The 21,531-nt window shown below is 41.1% G+C and overlaps 2 protein-coding genes across 3 annotated transcripts in view; one reads left to right on the top strand and one right to left on the bottom strand.

Moving 5' to 3' along the window:
• Positions 1–13,452, bottom strand: part of CFAP99 (cilia and flagella associated protein 99) — a 52,173-nt gene extending 38,721 nt beyond the window's left edge. The window contains exons 1-2 of one of the 2 annotated variants that reach the window (XM_050338540.1): positions 13,342–13,452; positions 10,252–10,379 (exon numbers count right to left, since the gene is read on the bottom strand). In XM_050338540.1, the coding sequence (XP_050194497.1) occupies positions 10,252–10,371 (120 nt within the window). In that variant the 5' untranslated portion in view covers positions 10,372–10,379; positions 13,342–13,452. Of the gene's footprint in view, positions 1–10,251; positions 10,380–13,312 lie in introns of both variants that reach the window. The other variant, XM_050338541.1, reaches the window with a different exon arrangement.
• Positions 13,453–14,042: 590 nt separating this feature from the next.
• The window catches only part of ZFYVE28 (zinc finger FYVE-type containing 28), a 150,690-nt gene continuing 143,201 nt past the window's right edge, over positions 14,043–21,531 (top strand). Inside the window, exon 1 of the mRNA XM_050337808.1 lies at positions 14,043–14,264. Within this exon, the coding sequence (XP_050193765.1) occupies positions 14,226–14,264 (39 nt within the window). The 5' untranslated portion in view covers positions 14,043–14,225. The remainder of the gene's footprint in view (positions 14,265–21,531) is intronic.

Below are 21,531 nucleotides of genomic sequence, written 5' to 3'. Positions count from 1 at the left end.
TATAAATATTCATGCAAGAATAGGAGAGTCAGATGCTCACTGAATGCCTTTTGCATCCTACCATGTAATCCCTTTAAAAATTTGAATGCTCCTGAACTTTACAGAGAGTTTCAATCATAATAAATAACCTATGGAATATCTGTTACTATATGAGATAAACTTCTAGTATGAACCACCTTTAAACAGTGCAATAAAATCTGAGGCTCAGAACAGTTTGTTATTACATGAATTGAAACAGGACAGCCATGCTATGACAAAATGACAAACAATAATGATCCTTTGATTTAAGGAGGTTAGACAAGAAGCCAAGAAAAAACCTAAGTGCCTCTTCTGAAAACACATAGTCCACATCTGATATATGATCTCTCCCGCAGCTCTGAAATGTGGGAACAATTGAACTGCAATGATATATCAGATGAGAGGTTCACCTTGCCTAGGAGGCTCTCTGCTACCCTCTTGATCACTTTATTTCCCTAATGTGATTCATTTCTAGTTTAAGGGTATTATTAGAGGCTGCTGGATGGAACTATGTGAGTTTTCTGATGTATGACACTACACAGGGCTTTGAGACTGAGCACATACCAGGCAAAACTTTAAAGTTACAGTTCTAGTATTTAAATGTAAAAAATTATGGAGAAGTATTCAAAGTGTATTTTCTCAGGTTGTCCCTCAGAGCAAGCATAATTTTTTTCACTACTCCTGCTCAAAAGCCAGGTTTCATTCCTTCCAATTTGTGCATATCACCAGAAAAAAAAACAGAGGAAAGAGACTGAATGCATCTGAAAATTAAAAAAAAAAAAAAAAAAAAAAAAAAGATGGGAAGCATGGACTCCATCTTGCTAAGTACTGAGAATTCTTGTGAGGCACAAGTCCATTCCAAATAAACCTTTTAGGGATGAAGATTTATGGAAGTTCTTTCATAAAACTAACAAAGAAAATTCAGAAATCTAAGCCACTCCTAAATGATCAAATACATATATCCCGTATTTGATATGAGATATTGAAGAATTCACCACAAAAGGCAAAAGAAAACCTAAATAACTGAATGGAAGAGTGAGAGAGGATGTACTTCCAGTAAACGCAGGATTGTGGCATTTCTAATCTAAAATAATTGGTCTCCTTGAGCAAATGCTCTTGTTCATGAACAGATCAATCTGCAGAAAATAGCAGATCTGGTAATAAAGTCCATACTAAAACTGGTCAAGCCCATTGGAAATAAGCCCAATAAAAACTCTCACAATTATCTCTGCTAGAAAGCTAGAATTTAAATTGTTTTCAAGACCTTTATTAGATTAGAATCTTTGCATTTGCCTTCTGTGTATTTTGATATATCACACATGTATAAAGAGCTAGAGCAAACCTGCACTTTTCAAAGGGACTTTGGAGAACTGGCCAAAAGTGGACAAACAGATAACAACACGACACCACCAGTGCCCAAATCACATCTCCCATGCAGTAGAGAGCACAGCATAAAAGTACAATGGCGTATTCACATTTACTCTACTTTTACTGCTCTGAGCTGACAAGTCAGTCACAAGTTAAGTGTTAGGATAAACACACAAGTAAGTGCTTAGTCTTGCTTACTCCTCGAGCAAGGAAGTACAAAACCACTGCATGGCCTCCAGCCAAGCAACAGGGTGACAGGAAGGGCAGCCTGGAGACAGCTCTGCCCCAGAACATCAGTACTGACTGGTAATGCTTTGGACCACAGGCCAAAAAGTCTCACCATGAAATATAATCACTCAACTATGCTTTCAACCACAGAAGGTACTACATGTTTTGTTCCTACATGTAAAAACTGAGAATAGTTAAGCAGCCTGCAACTGTGTCATCCAAGGAAGTGATCTCATCAGAACTCATGATCAACTGAGCAAGACTGGGGAGGAGGAGTACTTGGATAGGAAACCTCAGAGGTGAGCCAGTTGTTGGTTAAGCCCTGTGGATAATCTAGTGAGTCAAAGCACTGAGCCAGTGCTTTAAACCAGTTAGGATACTCTCTGCATAGAAAGTGCATTGTGTCCTCTACAAATTTCTTCAGGGATATTTACAGTTTATCTGTGTATCTGAAATAATAATTGCTTTGGGAAAGGAATATGTTGGATAGGTGTAATTTCTGGCACTAATTCCTAAATGTATTCTTTCTGTGTGGCTTTATGCTGCACTTTATGTCAGTGGGGTGTATTTCAGAGCGGGACAAATGATCCTGAAACAGTACAATATGACACATTGTATGTTTATAGCACCTTTTGTATGAGGTTTTCAAAACACTTTACTAACATTAATTGCATTTAATGAGATTCCTTTTGGCTACTATTACTGTTTAAATGCAGGATCTATGGCATGGAGAAGGTAAGAGATTTGCCCCAGGCAACACATTAAGTCATTGGTGCCAGCAAGAATAAATAAATGGTAATTTGTGAGCCTTTGATCTGTCCATCAGAGCAACTTCTTCCTTTTCAGGTATACTTTAACTCACTTATTTCTCTGAAAGAACCAGCAGTTAGCTGTGTTTGCAAGTATGTGTGAGTCCTTCAGCATGAGGAAGGCCAGATAATTTACAGGTCAAAGTAACACATGCAGCAATCATCTTCTGGTGCATTGAATATTGAAAATATCCAAAGACAAAATAGATCTTGAATAGATACAAATATCTGACAGTGTTCTCTCTATGGCATCGAATTTAATATTTTTCTGATTATTAAGTGTTTAAGTTGTAAAAAAAAAAATTCTGTCTGAAATTATTGTTCAGGATAATGAGGAAAAGATGTGATTGTCTAATCATGTGCTGATTGATGTTATCTCCCCTTTTTGAGAAATCCCTAATGCTCTTAGCCTGCTTCCATGGATATATTTTCCCTGCTCTCTGACACACACCTGTAGCTGTGAACAACTCAAGTTTCCTCAAGGAGAGAAGAGACTCTGTACGAAGGCTTCTCTACCCAACCAACTTCCAACATGGGTTAGGACAAGAAATAGCATAAATTAAATGGAAAAGTATCTGCAAAATGGAAGTTTTGCCACTGTGGTTGTATCATAATAAGGCTGGTTAGAAAAGGATGGGTAAGGAGAGAAAGAAAAGGTCTTGTTTCTGGAGAGAAAGAAACATCAGCCATGCTCTGTTTGAGACCTCTAGGGCTAAGGATATAGTTTGAAACAAACATTTTAGAAAGAAGACAATATTTGGTGAAAAGATAAAATAGCTTTCACCTCCTGGGAGAACTGAGTAATAGTATGTAGTGAACTTCTCTACTTCTAGGCAGAATATGCACATTTTGTAGAAACAGTCTGATCAGTTTATACTGCTTCAGATATCAGAGCCAATACTCTCCAAGTGTCTAATCAAAATGCTGTTGAAAAGAAAAAAAAATATTCCTATTGACTTCTCTGGGTTTTGAATCAGTCACCAGTCTTCTTTCCATCTGAGGTCAGTGAAAATGCTTCCAGTAATTTCAATGGGGGAAAAAAACTCCTTGGATCTTAGGATATAAGTAGGATTCTGCTTCTACTATTTACAGTCTATACTGCAGTCACAAGCTAGAATTTTCATCTTCAGGAGACAATGGTGACCAATGTTGTATCAAAAGGTACATTATTTTAACATTATTTTCCTTTGTAGGTAATAATAATTCACATGAGCAGAGCACTGCAGAAAACTCAGATTCCATCTTTGCCTTAGAAAGATCCTAATCTGCATTTGTGTCAGTAACTAATAATACAAATTAGATTTGTATAATTTAGTAGGTTAGGTGTTTTTGTTTTTCCACCACATCTATCATTCTTGCCTTACATTATCTTCATATTTAAAAGTAAATCTATGACTTTTGACATTTGGGGATTTTACTCACAGTTGAGTAAAATCAGTTGAGTGGGCATGTGTGAGACACAGCTGAACCAGCACAAATGAGAACTATGGAGAGTTGTGCCAAATTACACCATGTTCTTGTGAAATGAAAAGCTTATAAACAGGCTCATCTTGCTATCAACATGGGAGGGATAAGGGAGCAAAACAGTGAATTTGGGGTGGCAGTTTTGATTTCACAGAACTAAGCTTTTCAGTAGCTGGGATGTAGAAAGGTCAATATGATGGCTCTGATCCTGCAACTCTAATTGAAGCAAATAATTCCACTGCAAATGCAGTGAGTTATTTGCATAGAGAAAGGCACAAACATTGCATGGTAACTCCCGTGTTAAAATCTGTCTCGTGTTATCACAACAAAAGCTTGATTCTAGCAGCCACGTGGAAGAACAACACCTGGGATGCTTCAGTTAGGTACAAAACTTAATCTTCTTTCAAAATCAACAGATGCAGTCCATGTCTGTAAACGGTCTGATGAAACGATACCTTTATGTACAACATCACACTGAATGAAACATCACTCTGGATGTGGATCATTTTGGATAGATCTAACTGAAGAATGCTTAATAAAAAGATGGGGGTCTAGTACACAAGAATGAAGGTATTATCTAGGGGGCATCAGTCTGATAAAAGGAGTATTAAAAAGCATTTAGGAAGATAAACAAGAAGTAATCTGGCTATTCAAATGAAGAACAACAGAAAGAGAGATGTAAATTTGAATGCGAACACCAATCATTGAAGGATCTGAGATAGACTCAGGAATTATTTTAAGTTAAATGTGTTATTCAGGATAATTCAAATTGAATTCTGTTTTAATAGCAAAAACATTTAACTGGACTTATTAGTTTTAGGAGGTTTGAGGGGATAATATGATTCTTCATGATTGAAGGTGAGGGCTTGTTTGTTGCAGCTAGGAATCATCCATCATGTTGCTAATGAACCTATGTTCTTACTGAAAATATTTGCAGTGAAAAACAAGTCCAATATTACGTTATAAACATCATAAATTACAATACAATAAACACAAAGATGGTAAATAACTGGATTACAACTCAAAGTGTAATTTTCTTTCTGGAAGAAAGTCAAGTCTGATCATTCACTGAAAACAACAAACAGGAATTTTTTTTATGATGTAAAGTTCAGATATAGCAGAAATAAAATGTATGGAGTTTAACACAGAATCGCCACTAGACTGATTCTGATCATAACACTCTAATTAGAGGAAACTGTGTTACTCATCTCACTCTATTCAATAATTAAAAATCCTTCCATATTTCATTTGTTTTTCTCTAAAAACAGGATGCTAATAATCAGTGAGTTTTCCTAACTCCATTTTTATACAGAAGCCTGAACTAGGAATTGGAAGATATGAACTGAGATTGGAACACGTCTTTCTTGCTTGCTTTCTGAGTGGCCTTGCAGAGATTATGTTCTCCCTTGACACCTTGGTTTTAAACACTATTAACTACCTGCCATTCAGCAATTCTTTTATACATTTCCATCATACTAAAAGAACACTTCATCTTTAGACATGCAGTGGTTCAGACTGACCTGAACTACTGCCAGAGTGATGGTTTACCTCTCTTTAAAATTCACTTTCTGTTCCTTCGGCTACTAATTTTCTGATTTCCTACTTGTTTATTGAATCACTGGTTGCAAAGGGCAATGAGTGAAAAAGAAAAATGTATCCCAACAGTTATTTGATACGGTGTCTGCTTGATCTACCTCACTCACATAAATGCAGGGCAGGATGGGTGATTTTTCAAAGCAGTACACGGGGATTAGACGTGCAGCCGTCGTTGCTGTAAATGGACTGTGTAAAGCTAAATCCCACATGCAGCTAGGAAAAAAACGTATATACCTCCTGATAGCAGTATCTAATGCCATCATTTCTCTGTAAATAAAGACAGCAAGCTACTTATCTCATGTACACCAACATATGTACCGGGTAACGCTTCTGGCTTCGGGCAGTCTCCCTGGAACATACTCGGAAGCAAAGTGTACACCCAAATGTTTGCAGAAGAGGTTTCTGTCTCAAAGCTTGAGACAAGATTTCCTACAGTGAGAATATGTGCAGGTGGGACACTGAACAGAATTACAAGGATGCTTTAAGGAATAAAAATAATAATAAAGAGGTCGCTTCTGCTTCTCTTGAAGTTAATGGATACCTGCCCATGTTATTCAAGAGCAGTAAGACGAGAGTAACTCACATGGCCTGATACAGGTAACTGATTTTTGATAGAAAGTTGTCAAATTTTCAAGGTTTTAACTGACTATTTGGAAATATTAAGCAGTTTCAAATCAAATGCAGGGAAACAGCTAGGAATGTATTTTCAAAGTGGCACACAGGGGTCAGCAGTGCCTTACAAATTTGGCTATTTGGTTTTCTTATGAAAACCCATGCATATTTTGCCAAGTAAAAAACCCCCATTTGCATGTGTTTAGTGTGAATTTATACTGTAGCAGTGAACTCCCCTGAAGATTCTGTGTGCCCTGACTGTGCCCAGCCCAGGGCAAGCAGAGCTTTCACTACAATACAGGATGAGCCTGGGACAAGCTGTGCTGGGTCAGTCTGGGACCTCACACTGATAGAAAAGAGCCTGTCTCACCTACCTGCTCTGTGGCATCTGCCTATTGTGGGCTTCAGTTTGAAGAGACAGATTTCTTACTCGATTTAGGAACCGTAGAGACTGGAACTGCATGTGCAAGAACTTTGAGATGAGCGGAACAAAACCAAAGAGCAAGCAGGACTTGCTGCACAGTGACAATAGCAGTGGAATCAACCACTTGAAGAGATGGAACTGGGACAGGTTAAATAAAGAGACCTGGGCAAGTAAGCCTGAGGGTAAGAGAAAGGACAGGAGTAGAAAGATGACAGAGCTTGGAACAGAACTCAGTTTACCTTTCACTTCCATTCACCCAATATTTGGCTAGCAGAGTATTCCAAACCTCTACAGTACAGCCATTGTGCACTGCCAAAACATAAAAATTTCTACACAGTCTTAATGAAAGAGCAAAATATATTATTTCACACATGTATTTTGGCTTTTGTTTTACTTATATCCCTAACCTTACATACATCTAGAAGTAAAAAAGGAAAATCTTGTTGAAGAGTGACTATGCAAAGCTCTAGATTGTGTCACCTTTCAACAAAGACCAGTTGCATTAGTTAGTAAAAGATCTAATATGGAAATCTACAAGTTCCTTCTTACTGCCATTTGCAAAGCAAGTATATTTTCACCCTACAGCTTCAACCCGTGGTATTTCATGCCTCTTTCTTTTTTTATATATTCATTGTACAGTTGTACAGTCCTTCATTTCAAAATATATTTGCTTTCTTACTTTCACTTCTCTTCCTGTGCCTCCCTTGAACAGCCATTTTTACTGCCTTAATTTGCAAGGATTCCCATAAGAATGGTCTTATGCCGCTGGTAGATGGATGACAGGGATATTTGGTTCAAGACAGATTGTGCCTTCCAGACTCACTCCCTTAGGACTACATCCAACTTCCTTTCATAACATATTCACATTTATCATGTACACAAATAAGAAGCCTACACTTCAGTCAGGGATGCTGGCCTCTCCCTGTGACAGTTCCTTGTTGTTGTTGTCAGCTCAATTTCAACAACGTGAAGACAAAACTTCAGCACTCTCGTGCTACTTCCTTCCTCATTTATTGGTACTATTGCCACCCTGCTTGTCAGTCAAGCCCATAACTTCAGAGGTCATTTTTCACACAGATTACTCCCCGGGATATCATGACCAGTTTACGTGCACATCTTCATCACTCTTTCAGCAGTAGGTTTCAAGTAGAATTTTCCTATTGCTTCATAGCTAAAAATCTAAGGAAGTGTCTCAAAATATTCTATTTTATTGCAATAAACATCTCTTTCCTGAGTTTAACTAACCCAGTCTTTAGCAAATCAACCATCTGGAATGCTATTGTTAAGTTTGTTCTGCTAGTCCATTGATTTGACCCACTTACTCCACCAACCATCTCACAGTTGATTCTAGCACATAAAACTAGAGCTGCCTGTTAAGATGCTTCACAACTCAGTTCCATTCTGCCTGTAATTTCTTACTTTTTACTGATGTCATCCCCCCTTTCTGATCAGCCAAGGATGGCCATCTCCTCGTTTCGCTTATTAGATTTTCAAAGAACTAATTTTGTTTACTTTCAATCACATATACATTTGTATTGCTCTGACGAAGGTTTTGCTCTGCAAAATGTCCTTTGCTCCCTGCAGTTCAGGTGAGAATGTGTGGCTGTCAGAGGCACTTACTTTCAGGATCTGGCACTTAACAAGTGGCTCCTGCAGCCCCTGCTAGTGGGGTACTGAACTCCCTTGAACATATTTTGGAATGACTGTGTGTACTGTGTTTTTACTTTGAGGTAAATAATCTAGCCCAAAATTTTTGGTTTCACCAAGAAAAACCCCAGAAAGGTAGACAATAGGCTGAGGAGCATATTTTATGTGGATCATCAACAGGTTATCAAAGAACTAAACAAGACACCTCAGATATCACATTAGAGGGACACAAAGACTATCAAACATCCAAATACAATAAAGATCTGCAGTATGAATGAAACACACAGTGTTGACAGTGACTGCACTTCTAGGGGATGGAAAACTGCTAACCAATTAGAAAAGTCTAACAGAACAAAAGATAGCAACTTGTGGAAAAGTCTGATATATTGCATATCTAACAAGTAAATAAATAAACACAGAGCTGTGTCTTGCACTCATTTAGATTTGTGCTCTTGGAATCTGGCCCTCCTGAGTTTTGTCTGGTCAGGACACAACACGAGGTTTGCTATTTGTCGTGCTGCTGGCAGGGGACCTACAGGCATGGATCTGGTCTGGGATTTAGAGTGATGGCATCATTCAGGATACCAACTGAAGGAAGTTTCTGCATGGATCAGTTAATACTGGCTAATTGGTAAGCGGTCAAGCCTGGAAATCACATGTACAAAAATGCTGCAGTATTTTCAGGATCATATGCCTATTATGGAACAGAAAAGAAAGAAGTGAATTTTTCATGGTCAATTATAATCACCCATCTGGTACTGAAATAAAGATGAATTTTATGTAAACACATTTATTACTTTTTACTTTCTTGGATTATTATTATGTAGTAAGTGACTTGAAACTATCCCAGAGAAAGATGTTTGCCTTAACTTTGGCATCAGCTATCCTCCTTGTTCTTCCCCTTTTAAAAGGATTTATTATAAAATTCATGTTTCTGTAATGGAGTTTCGGCTTCTTTTGTATCACCTTTCCTGGGCTGAGAAGAACAATGATCTGAAGATTCATTTTTACAAGTGTTTACTTTGGCAGCAGTGGTAGCTGAATTTACCTGCTCTTTGCCCAGTGAAAAGTGATTATTTTGAAACTGGATCAGTTCCCTGATTCAGCATATGAATGCACAAAGGGTTATGGCAGTACTACAAGGCAGGAAGGCAGAGGCAGAAAATAGGGGTCTGAGTGGAAACTGTTTAAGAAAGCAAGAACCCAAGGAATGTGTACAGAGCCACTGCCTCAGCCTCTGGTTTTCACATCACACCTCTATAATTTTATATTCTTGTACTCATTTGTGTTTATGCAAAATCAGTGCAAAAGACCATCTAACAGGAATAGAAATGGTTTAGACCTTATTGTCAGAAGTAGAAATGAGCACTGGAGCTTCACGGCAGTGAGGAATCAGAGCTCCAACAGTGTCGTTTGATAACACAAAGCACTCTAAACAATATCACTGTCTTCCCTTAGTGATTTTCTAAAGCTGATTCAATCAGTAGCTGCCTCAGCACAAGTCAGGGCAACACGGGGGACAAAGAGACGGGAAGAGGTGACAGACTATGGTCAGGAAAGGATGGGAACTGCTTCAGCCACTACAGCTACATATTGGCAAATCGTGGTCTGGTTACTTGCAGTATTAGATTAGAATCGGGTAGTTGATTTACTGCCACTTTCCTTCTATGCCACTGTTCTGACAGTCACTTATGTCCTCAAAGCAAGAGTAGCTGATCCTGTCAGTCAGCTTCTGAACTGCATTTGTACATACAAATGGGTGGGGTTGCCAGAAACCGCTGTGTGGAAGGAAGAAAGGAATAAGAAACTACCGAACAGCTTAGTCAGAAGTGGAACAGAAGTTTTCCTTATCACTGTCAGATCCATTTTAGAAGGTTGTTGCTTTCCTGGTTTGTTTTTTTGTTTTGTTTTTATCCAAGCAGTTTTTTAACCACTCTGATCTTTACTGCCTTATGAATGAAAAATGTCACTGTAAGAAAAATCAATGAAAGTTACAACAAAATGTTAGAAAAGAGATATCTTAACATTTAAAATCACATAGTAAAACAAAGTAAGCTATATAAGATGAACTGAAACTTAATATACCTGCAACATCACAGCTGATTCATTCAAGAAATCCTCCATGTTCTGATTTTCAGGCTTAAACTTATCAAGCTGTTGCACTATTATTGCAATAAGTTCTCTGTATCTGACCATCTTCACCATGGAGAATCCTATAAATACAGAAAATATTTAATTTTTCATGCCTCCCTTCAGTTGTGGCATAATGTATGTTGATAGGCTCATACAGAAAATACTGCAGGAACACAGAAGAGAACATTTAGGTCAAGCTTCAAAATCACAATTACTCAGAACAGCTAACAGGAGAAATGAAAATACAGTACAAACATCAATAAAATAAAATACATATTTCTTACATATTTCAACAATATTACATATTTCTTACTCTGTAAACATCTGAAAATATCTTTAGGATGATACCTAAATGGGTAGGTATTTGACAAAAATAACCTGTGCCAGGCTATTTGACAAAATATAACTAAAGATAATTTTAGAGAAAAGCATGAATTTTTGCCTGTGTGCCATACAGGTCCTATTTAACACACGGCTCTTCCCAGTGAGACGCAACAGAAAGCAAAATTTTAGTCTTAAATCTCATCACATGTTGCTGTTAACAACCTATTTCTCCAAAACAAGAGAACAGGATGAGAGAGGAATTATAAGGAAGCAATGAGACAGTGTTGATCAGTAACTGGGCCACAGTCACATCAGTTGTCTGGGTCACTGTCAAGGTTTCCGAAGGCTCAGCAGGTGGGTGCTCGTTATGTTTGGTGGTTTGTTTATGAAATGACTGGACTCTGTCCATCTCCAGTGATGTCTCACTCGTATGTCTGACTTTGTGTAGGACTGGTTACCTCGATTTTAATGTTCACATGACAAGAACCACAATGCATTTGTTCCTACTCATGCACATGTGGTGGTGTATGAAAGACCAACGACAGCAATGATCAGGCCTGAAAGTCATTAATCTGGTTTAGCAATGGGAAAAAAAAAACCAGAGAGAGCACAAAAGTGATTTCAGTGGTGAAAATAAAGTATGTTTTTGAAAATAGCTCTTGTATCTTATATATCATCATATTTTCATGCCAGAAAAGAATGCTTGATCTAGATGATTCATTCCCACTGTGGTAAAGATAATTAATTTCTTGCTTTAAAATGATATCATAACATTTCCAGATACAGTGGTTTTGTACTCTGCCTTTCAGCATTACCATACTCAACATAAACTGCCTAAACAGCACTTGTAATTATTAAAGTGCTGAAAAAAGAGTTTGTCTGTGATTATGTCCAATACAGGCATTCAATTACTTGGTGTGATCAAGACAAAATGCCCAATTAAAAAAAAAAGTCCCTCAAAACAGGGCTGGATTATGTCAAGGGATGGCAAACACAAAAAGAGGCACCACTGTTTCTCTGTCACAGGGGAGTTGCTGTTTCTTCACTCCTCTGAGAATCATTTGTTTCTCAGGTAAGAACCTGCCAAGGTTCTTACACTCACAAGGGATTTTGGATAAGCGAGAGAGAAATACCTCTGTACTTCAGGCTGAATCGTAATTCAGGCTCCAACAGCTCTACCAGCGACAAATATTTTTTCTTCTGGCACAGCAGAAAGAAATCTGAGCTCTCATGCTCTGTACACACTGATAGTCACCCCTCCCCACCAAAGAACAATAATTAAAACCAAAAACTGGAATACGAAAACTAAGACATATAATCATGCCTTGAGATCTCTGGACATACAGCAGTTCTTAACAGAACTTCACTTGTACTTAAACATGCTGCTATTCTTATTGTCAATGCTTTAAAACATACACATTGGGAATAAAATGCTTTTGGTACGACATGCACCCCTATTTCCACACAGCCGTTTAGGAGAATACTCTAATTGCTATGTATAAAAATGATATAAATTTATACTGGGTATAAAATGGTAGAGATTTTCTTTCATCATCAGCTGTGGATTTCAGTCAAAGGGAGGTGAGAACCTGACTTAACCTTATCTTACAAAGGAGCTTGGAGGTATTTTGAAAGCAATTACATAGGATAAGATTATCCACCATTGTAGGGACTGGTTTCAAAGACCTGAAAGATTCCTTCAGGTTTTACATTCGCTCCTACATTCCTGGCCTAGAAAGGCTGCGATTGCATTTCCTCTGATGAAAGCTGTCCTTAAAAAGAGCTGAACTAAGCCTCCCTGCAAAATTCAGTCAGATCAAGCAGCTACTGCTCAAAATGGAACGAAGTGTTTCTCAGCTGTGTGCTAGAAACAGGGCCAGTAACACAGGGTACGACTGTCCCAATGGTTTTAATACAGGGTACAGCTGCCCAGTGGTTACATCCTGACACTCTCATTTACTCTGGACTTTCCTGCATTGCTGAGTGTCACTCAGAGCAGTTCTGGACACAGGTCCTCTTTTTAGCACGTTCCTCCCTTAAGGAAGCAAGATGGAAAATGTTCACCCCGAGCATCTGTGGTCTGGATCTTAATTTCAATTTGCATGAACGTCAGTGTTTTGCATAACTGTTGCAAGTGGTTTACTTGACGTGACATGGTATTTTTAAACTGTTTTCTTGTAGTACTTTACAATTAAATATTGATTGTATAAAACCCTTTACAAATAAGTTGTATATTTATAAGGTGGGTCAGCAAATGGAAACCAAGGTGTGCTAATTGCCCAAAATCTCAGAGAGCAAAGCAACCCCCTCCACAGAGTAACGCAGTCCCCATTGATCTTTTCTATTGCATTTACAAAAACATAATAAAAATCCACACAGAAAGAGGGCAGGTTTAGATTAGATATTAGGGAGAAATTCTTCAGTGTGAGAGTGGTGAGGACCTGGCACAGGTTGCTCAGAGAACCTGTGGCTGCCCCATCCCTGGCAGTGTCCAAGACCAGGTTGGATGGGGGTTGGAGAAACTTGGTCTAGTGGAAGATATCCCCGCCCATGGGCTGGGCTGGATGGGCTTTAAAGTCCCTCCCAACCCAAACCGCTCTGTGAATTTGTGATTACATGATAATAAACAAGTGAAGGAGCCGTGAGCCTGCCCAAGGCTCCCGTCACTCTCACACATCAGGGACGGTACCCGCTTTTCTTTCCGGAGGGGTCACGTACGGCCACAGCTGCCCTACACCAGCACTCCGAGCTGCCCCCGCTGCTCCCAATCCTGTCCCTGGCTGTTCCCGCTGTTCCCGGCGCTCCCGTTCCCGGCTGCCCGCGGTGCTCCCTGGCCCGTCCCTGGCTGTTCCCGGCGCTCCCAGTTCCCCGTTCCCAGTCGGTCCCAGCACCTCGCGCCGTTGCCAGGGGCGCGCGAGGGATGCTGGGAGTTGTAGTCCTTCCGCGCTCCGCCCCCAGCACTGCCGGACGGCGCGGCCGGGGGCGCGGAACTACCCGCGCGGGGGAGACAAAGATGGCGGCGTTTGTTTGCCACCGTTGCCAAGCGGCTCGTTCCGCGCCCCCCCGGTGTTTGCGCTCGCGAGCAGCCAGCGGCCGGCCACCCGCCGGTTGCCGGTGCGCGGGCAGCGCCGGCGGGCACGGGCGGAGCCTGCGATCCCCCGGGCGGACGCGCGCGGCGCAGCGCGCAGAGAAGGCTACGAAGGAACAGACTTCAAGTCCCGGCATCCCCCGCGCAGGGGCGCGGCCCGCGGGAGCGCGCGACCCCCCCCGCCCCCCCCCCGCCGCGCGTTACGCAAATGAGTGGCCGGGTGGGCGGGGCCGCCACCCGATCGGGTGGGGCGGGGCGGGCGCGGGGGCGGTGCCGCGCATGCGCGGCGGGGGTGGCGCCGCCGCCGGCCGCGCAATGTTTTGGGGGCGGTCGGGGCGGCGCGGGGCGCGCGGAGCCGCCGCTCGCTGCCTGCGCTGAGGGAGCGGCGATCAGGAGACCGCCCGGCCGAGCCTCCCGGGCACGGCAGGGCTCGCCCCCGGTCCCCCGAGCGGCGCGGGCGGGCAGCCGGCACCCCCCGTGGCAGCGGCGGCGCGGGGTGTCAGCGGCCGCGGTGATGATGAACAGGTTCAGAAAGTGGCTCTACAAACCCAAGGCAAGTTGTCTGTGCGGAGCAGCCGCCGCCGCCGCCCGGCGCCTCTGCCCGGGGTCCCCTCAGCCCGCGGGCGCGGGTCGGGACGCGGGTCCCGGCGGATCCCGCCGCGGGTCGCTCCGCGCCGGGGGAGCCGCGCGGGGCGAGCGGAGCCCGCGGGCGCTCGGGCGGTCCCGGCGGGCGCGCTCGGCGCGGGGGCTGCGGGAGCGGCGGCGGGAGCGGCTCGCCCGCTGCGGCGGGGGATGACAAAGCAGAGCGGCAGCCGCGGTGCGGGTCCGGCCCGGCGGGAGCGCGGCCGGGCGGGCTCGGGGCTGTGCCCGCTCCGCGGGGCTGCCCGCGGTGCCCGGCCCTGCCCGGGTGCGCTGCGCGGAGCCGGCGAGACTGCGAGCGCTTCCGCGGTGCTGCGAACGCTGCCCGGGTGCGCACCCGAGAACTTTTTAAGTTAAAGAGGTTTATTGAACGGTGCTTTCTGTAGGTGTGTTATTTTCTGCCCTTCTCGCTTTGAAATTCTTGGAAGGAGTCCAAGAATCGCAGTTTGCTTTGTAATGAAATTACCATCCTCTGGCACGAGTTAAGTAACAACTGTCTGGAGAGTGATCTTGTCTCGCATGTGATGTTCGGGTTGTAAATGAAGGGCATTGCTGGTTTTGAACGCCTATAGCATCCTTTTTATTGTCCAGACATCACAGCAGTCAGTATAGTCATTCACTTTATGAAGTAACTCATTTAATTTTTGTCCCTGTTTCTCACTATCGCCCATTTTTTCCTTATGCTTTAATATCAGTAATGATGTTAAGTCTCAGTTTCCTGACTAAAGCCTCAGATTTTTCTCAGTAAATCTCCTATGTACTCAGTCCTTTTGGCCAGTGTGTTGCAGTTAAAAAAACAAAACAAAACAAAAAAAACTCGAGGCAATTCTGCAAAATAAAAGTTCGTATTATGCTGGCTTTATGGATTTTGTATGTAGTCATAATTCTGGGTACTGCTGAAGAATACAGACTTGTCTGATGTTGCTGCTAATAGCTTAAAGGAAAATAATGTAGAGATTAAGTAACTGAAAATATAGTAACAAATTATAGGTAGCTTTCATTAAACTTTGTTATTTGTTTTTGATTTATACCAGGGAAAAAAATAAGAGAGGAACAGTTAATGAACAGAAAGAAATACTGGTATTCTTAAATGCAGGAAAAATCATTGCATTCATCGCTTCTGTCACTGTTTTTTTTAACCAAAACTCATTAGATTTCACGTTATTTTTCTTTCTAATGGAGATTTCATCTTTTTGTGATGAAATTTACTTATTAATATACTGTCTGTTTGTTGTATGGTGTGTGTTCAGCATTCAGGGTCTGCATCAAGCAATGTATGATTATAGCTCTATGGGACCTCTCTGATGAAGGAACTTTTCAAGCCTGTTGCATGACAGTGGACCTCATAAATTAGTAACATCTATTACTGTTAATTTAAAACCAGCACCAAGTCCTTTTTGTTGTATATTTAAGGTTTCTTTGCCAACAGTTTTTGTTAGTTTCATTGGCTTCGTAGACAGTTTTTGTTCTGGTATTCAGAATGGGCTGCTGGCAAACTGTGGTAGCTTCAGAAACAGGTGTTTTTCCTGGTGTCCCTTCTGAATCAGTGTGGGTAGTGTCATTACATACACAGAAGTTAGAACGGCACTTCTTTGATAGACTGTAAGATGGAGGAGCTCACATTTGGAGGCTGTACCTTTCCTGGTTGTACTACTTTTGTATTGCATCAAGGAATCCTTAAGATTCCTTCCCGTAAGGTTAATGGGTTCCATAGGCTGTTTTGAATATACTGCATCTTAAAGATGACTTTCCTGAATAATTATTCTGGTGGGGGCTATCACCCCTCATGACTTTTGTTACTTACTTGTAATCCTCTATTAGGTACTAAGCATGACAGGTACATTGTATCAGTCAGATTTTGCTGCTCCCAGCGGTGGGGAATGCTGCTTCTGAAGTATTCCAGATCCTACTGTCATATAACAGGACTTGTGCATGGCAGCAGATTTTGATGGCACTGGGCATTGGGCCTACAGCTTTGATGGCCATTCAGAGATACTTTTGAAGGCAGTGGGGGATGACATCAGAGTGCAGCAAATTCGCAGTACAGCCTGCTCAGAAACCTGAATATGTGGTTTAGCTTAATCCCAAGGGAACTATTTCATAATTCATCCACCCGAAAACCCAACCCCAAAATATGTAAATTAATTCAGTTTAATCTTTGTAAATGGTGGAGACGGTGAAATGGGAGAGAACAGATAGCGCGTAACAAGATGGAATCACAAAACTCTCAGGATAATCATCAATTACTGTAAGATGCAGGGACCTGCATTGAGGCAGGGATATTTACTTGGTAACTGCTGCGTCTGTTTGAACGTATCAAGAATGGGAGAGAAAATGTGGGTGTAGGAAGTGGAAAGCCTTGACTAATGTTGCGAGCATGTCACTGGAACAGCACGGTGCAGTCTTCCTGTCCGGCTCTATTCAGGTATGCTGATATGCCAGATTGTAATAAACCGGATCAAATGCCAGGGGTGGAGGTAACCAGAGAATGAAATAAATAGCAGTGACGTGATCTGTAGAGCTGGTAGGGCGCAGACTGCTAACTGATGTACTGGAGACAGAGCAGAGACGGGATTTTGTTTCCAGCCTCCTGTGCCACATCGATTGTTGTTTAATTTTTAAAATGTTGTCTGTAAGATGTGTTTTGCTTCCGGGGCCTGCGGATTCAAGGCGCGAAGTTTTTGGAGGGAGGCAGGTGTTTGCTCTTGAACCAGGAGAAAATGGGTGATTTGAAGCAACAGTGTTCTTGAATTGCAGCACACTGCTGGAACAACAGTTGCTCTGTTTGACCTCGGGACACACTGCAGGCTTCCCAGGCACTGCCACCTTCCTGAGACAAAGAATGATCCCTTCTAAATCAAAATACTCGTCTGTATGCACAGATATAATAGAAATATTTCCTGTCAGTTCAGGGAATTTCTTATCTTGTATTGTCTGCTGCTGGAGCATTCCACAGGTGTCCGGTCAGAACACGCTCCCAGGCAGATCTGAGCATCCAGTAAAAATACAAATGGACTGGTTCAGCAGAGTTTTGAAATACATTTGATATCCAAAGAATTCAGAATAATTTCTGTGAATGTTGCAGCTTAAATCTGTAGACTGGCTTGAAAAAATGCGTGGGTAACTAGCTCACAGGGATACCTGCTTTGAATTGAGCTCATGTTTATTTGTGTTTTGAAAGAGCTGTTAAGTGTTTGATGGAGGAAAAAAAAGTCTGTCTCTAACCACAACTTGAATATGTTTTTAATCTGCTTAGGAAAACAGACTGAAACATCTTCAGTGTATGTTTATTTTTCATACTTATATCTTTTTTTCCAAAATATTGCTTGCTTTGTGTTTACATCTCTGAATAAATTTTTACCTGGGGGACAAAAGCTAGGGGTTTTTAAAATTTTTTTTATGAGATCTTCCCTTCTATTTTGCTATTTCAATTTGCATTCATTAGCCTATTTATTTGCTCCTAGTTTCTTTCGCGTTGTAAATGTAAACGTCTATCAGTAAATGTTGAAGAATTTCCTATGTTCCTGTAATTCACTCAAAATTCATAGTTATTGGTAGTCAAGATAGTGCTTTGTGAATGCACTGCCCCAGTTAAAGGTGCTCCCAAGGCTTGCATAAAGCCTGGAGGTTTTGTAGGTGTGTTTTTTAACACCTCTCTCCTCTAAGACTGACCGAAGTGCAGCTGTGCCCTCAGTGCCTGCTTTAAATAAAAGCCAGCCTAACTACCACGGAGATGTGAAGATAGATGGAAGGAAATGGCCCCAGCTTGTAGCTAGGAGTGAACACTTACTGACAAGTGGGTACTCAGCAGAGCTCTTTCACACCCTTCAGAGGCTGTGCATCTTCTCCCCCTGGAGTGCTTGAGATGCTCAGAATTGTAGTCGTTTTCTTCCTGGGCGTTTGTTTCGAAATACTGTTCATCGGTTTCTTTTCTTGAATCTGATCATTGCTTTCTGCAGCTGGATTAGCTGATACATCTTCAACACAAGAGCTTCTTGCAGCCTGTTAATGTGTCTGCAGTGGTGCTCTGTGATCAGAAATAGCATTTAAGGATAAGTGGAATGGCAGGTTCTTGGAGAAGGCTCATTTCTGGGTTTGTGCACAGTGCCTTTTTCTTACTATTTTAGGGATCTTCTTAGCTGCATTTATACGAAAGTAAGCCATAGCTAGTAATAGTTGTTGCTAATAATAGTTGTTAAAGGACTTTGAACAATAGATAGGTATGCTAATTTAAAAAAGAGGCTTAAAACAATAGATAGTAAGTGGGTATCTTGGAAGATTTCATGCAAGTAAGATGAAGAGACCTTGCCTAGGGGATCAAGAGCAATCACCTAAAGTAGAAAAGTGAGAGCCAGTGGCAAACCCCTAAAGTAATCAGATTACCTTATGTACAGCTTTTAATGTTCAACACTCGCCTAGGACTTTTTTTACCTTTTTTTTAACACTTCTTGTGCAAAGTAATGCAGGAGATCCTCAGAGATCATCTTTCTCAGCAGTGTTGTCAGGGTTACTTAATGGCAGAGCTGACTCCAAGAAGTAAAAGATGAGAAATACAATTGAAAATAGTTAAAACTGGTTGTTTGTGTTTTTTTGGTTGGTTTTTTTTTTTTTTTTACAGTAAGAGTAGAAACACGTTTGTAGGATTTTTTTGTAGGAAAAGTTTGTAAGTAGAAAAAGAGTAAGAGATCTTTAAAGATTAATAGAAGTTTGAACTTTGGAAGAGTGGAAGATAGCAAAAAATTACACAGTCAACTGTGCTTAACATACTGCAAAAAGCATTTTTAAAATTGGGTCAGTAGAATGAGCTGCAGGAAGAGAGAGAATTATTTTAAGCAGGGTTTTGATGGATGGAAACGGTCAGAAATGAAAAGGACGAAGCTTCTGGAATAGCCAGGCAACTATTGGTACTGGTTTTGGGAGAGTGGATGAAAAAGGAAGGATGATTTACCAGTGATAGATGGAAAACAGGTAACATCTTAATTCAGGTATGATTTCTAAATCTTAAACAGGAAGGGTTGCTCTTCTCAAAAGAGAAGTAGAGCGAGTTTACTCTCAGGAAAAATATCTTAGCATGGAGAGTGGAAGAAGAGGTAAATGCTATTTATAACTTAAAGTTTCTCTTGACAGGTGCTATACAGTATTCAAACCCTTTGGGCATAGCAGTTTGGGAGCAAAATTTATTATTTAATGCAATATTTATATTAACAACTAATGACTTTACGAGACAGAAGATTGAGGAGTTTCTCTGACTTGGGGAAAGAGCTGTTACTGGGTATTTGAAAAGCCACTGTTTTAACGATCAGATCTTTGGTCTCAGTTATCTGCGTAATTATTCTTATTGCCCCTCTCTGATCAGAGGCTGCAGCTATTTAACTACATTAATCAGTGTTATTGATAACAGTCCTGAGGAAGGCAACTTATAAATCATCATGCATTATTCAGAGTTTTGCATTGTGAATTGCTTCATTTTAGAAGCACCATCTAGTGGTTTGAACACAAGTGTGGGAACCAATAATTCTTCGCTGATGTATCGTAGCACTGCAGCTAAATGAAGACAATTACCTGCAGTCATATGGTTTCTTAGCCTTGGTTTTACCTGTGCCTGAAGAAGGGAAGTAGGTAACTATTGCAGTTGTCTATTAAGGGAATTGCTTGGCTGTTTTTAATTGCTCTGTTGTGGAATACATACACACCTTGCGAAATTGTTTTTGATGTGGATTGCTGTGAGCAGAGTCACTGCGTATCAGATGATGGGTTCATCTAGCCTGGTGTGATGTCTGGTGGTTATCTCTGTCCTATGACAGGTGCCTAGGGAAAAATGATGAGGTGAATAGAAATTGATATTTCTTCTGGGCTTTTTTTAAAAAAACTTACGGTTGTCTGCAGCATAGAAGTTTGCCAAGCTACAGATTGTACCCTTATAATTCAAAATCTCATGAAGACTTTTCCCTAAAGTGACTAATAGTTTTTCAGTTCATTCATACTTCTGGTCTCCGTAATGACTATTGGCTTCTCAGTGCTTAAAGTTGAGTTTGAGCCCAGTGAAGCAGGCATTTTCATTAGAAACTTTTTCAAACAACCAGTGGGGTAACCTGATGTGTCCCTTGTCCTGCGGACTATCTTCTGTTTTTTCTCTTGGAAACTTGATTTGGATGTTTTAGATTCTGCTCCTCTGCTTCTTCAGTGTGATGGTACTTCACAGAATCTAGAAAAAATTGTTTCTTAAAGATTGCAATGCACTCCTCCTAGGTTATTTTAGAGCAATGACAAAACAAAAAAATTCACCAAAAATATCCTCAGCATTGGGTGACAGAAGAATATTTTCTTACTGAACTAACTGAAAAATAGTGGAAATGCTGTTGACGTGCTTCATTTAACTGCTTTAACAGTTATGATGATCTACTTTTCTGGCAGTTGTGCTAGCAACGTTGATTTAAATTAATTCAGTAAAACTATTTTTAAATAATGGTGTTAAAAATAAATAATTGAAGGGTGTGTATGTTTGTTTGGCTCATGTTTAAAGATGGACCCACCTTCATGGTGCATGTGAAAGAGCAAGTTCCTCCAGCTTGGTCATTTAACTGGAGGATGCTGCTAAATTGGAGTCTGTCTTACCTGTTCTCAGCTGAGTCTTTGTTTTCATCTTGAAAGTACACAATATTCCAAATATTTATTGTATCTAAAATGCCAAGCTGGAGATGGTTGGTGTCATGGCCATGTGCCCCCTGCTTGCATTCAGGAAGTGAGCTGCTGCGTTCCATGCTGGCTGAGGCTGTTAAATCCTATAAACTGGAGCTCTCCCGAAGTCAGCTGAAAGCAGAGCACTCAGCCTGTGTCTGGTGGACAGCTCAGTGTAATAGAATATGGTTTTCCTTTGAGGCAGTGTCAGTGCCTGCTATTTGAAAACAGGTGAGTGACAGAGACTGTAATGCACTTTCTAGAGGTCTAGATTTAGGATATAGGAAAGAGTGAGGTTTTCTGGGAGGCAGAATGTTTGCACAACTCAAAGATGCAGCATTCCCACCTCAGTATAGTTTGCTGATGTAACTGGAAGGTCTTACTCTTATTTATTTATTTTGATTATGTGGGTCAGACTTATTACATCCTGTCTGAGTATTTCTACTCTACCCTGCAGGCTGTAGGAGTTTTCTTCTTGTCTCCCCAGTAGTCAGTGGCTTTTT

Source organism: Myiozetetes cayanensis, unplaced genomic scaffold, assembly GCF_022539395.1.
Source record: "Myiozetetes cayanensis isolate MyiCay16 unplaced genomic scaffold, myiCay2020 scf7, whole genome shotgun sequence".
NCBI classification, from domain to species: domain Eukaryota; kingdom Metazoa; phylum Chordata; class Aves; order Passeriformes; family Tyrannidae; genus Myiozetetes; species Myiozetetes cayanensis.
This window is presented reverse-complemented; position numbering and strand designations above follow the sequence as displayed.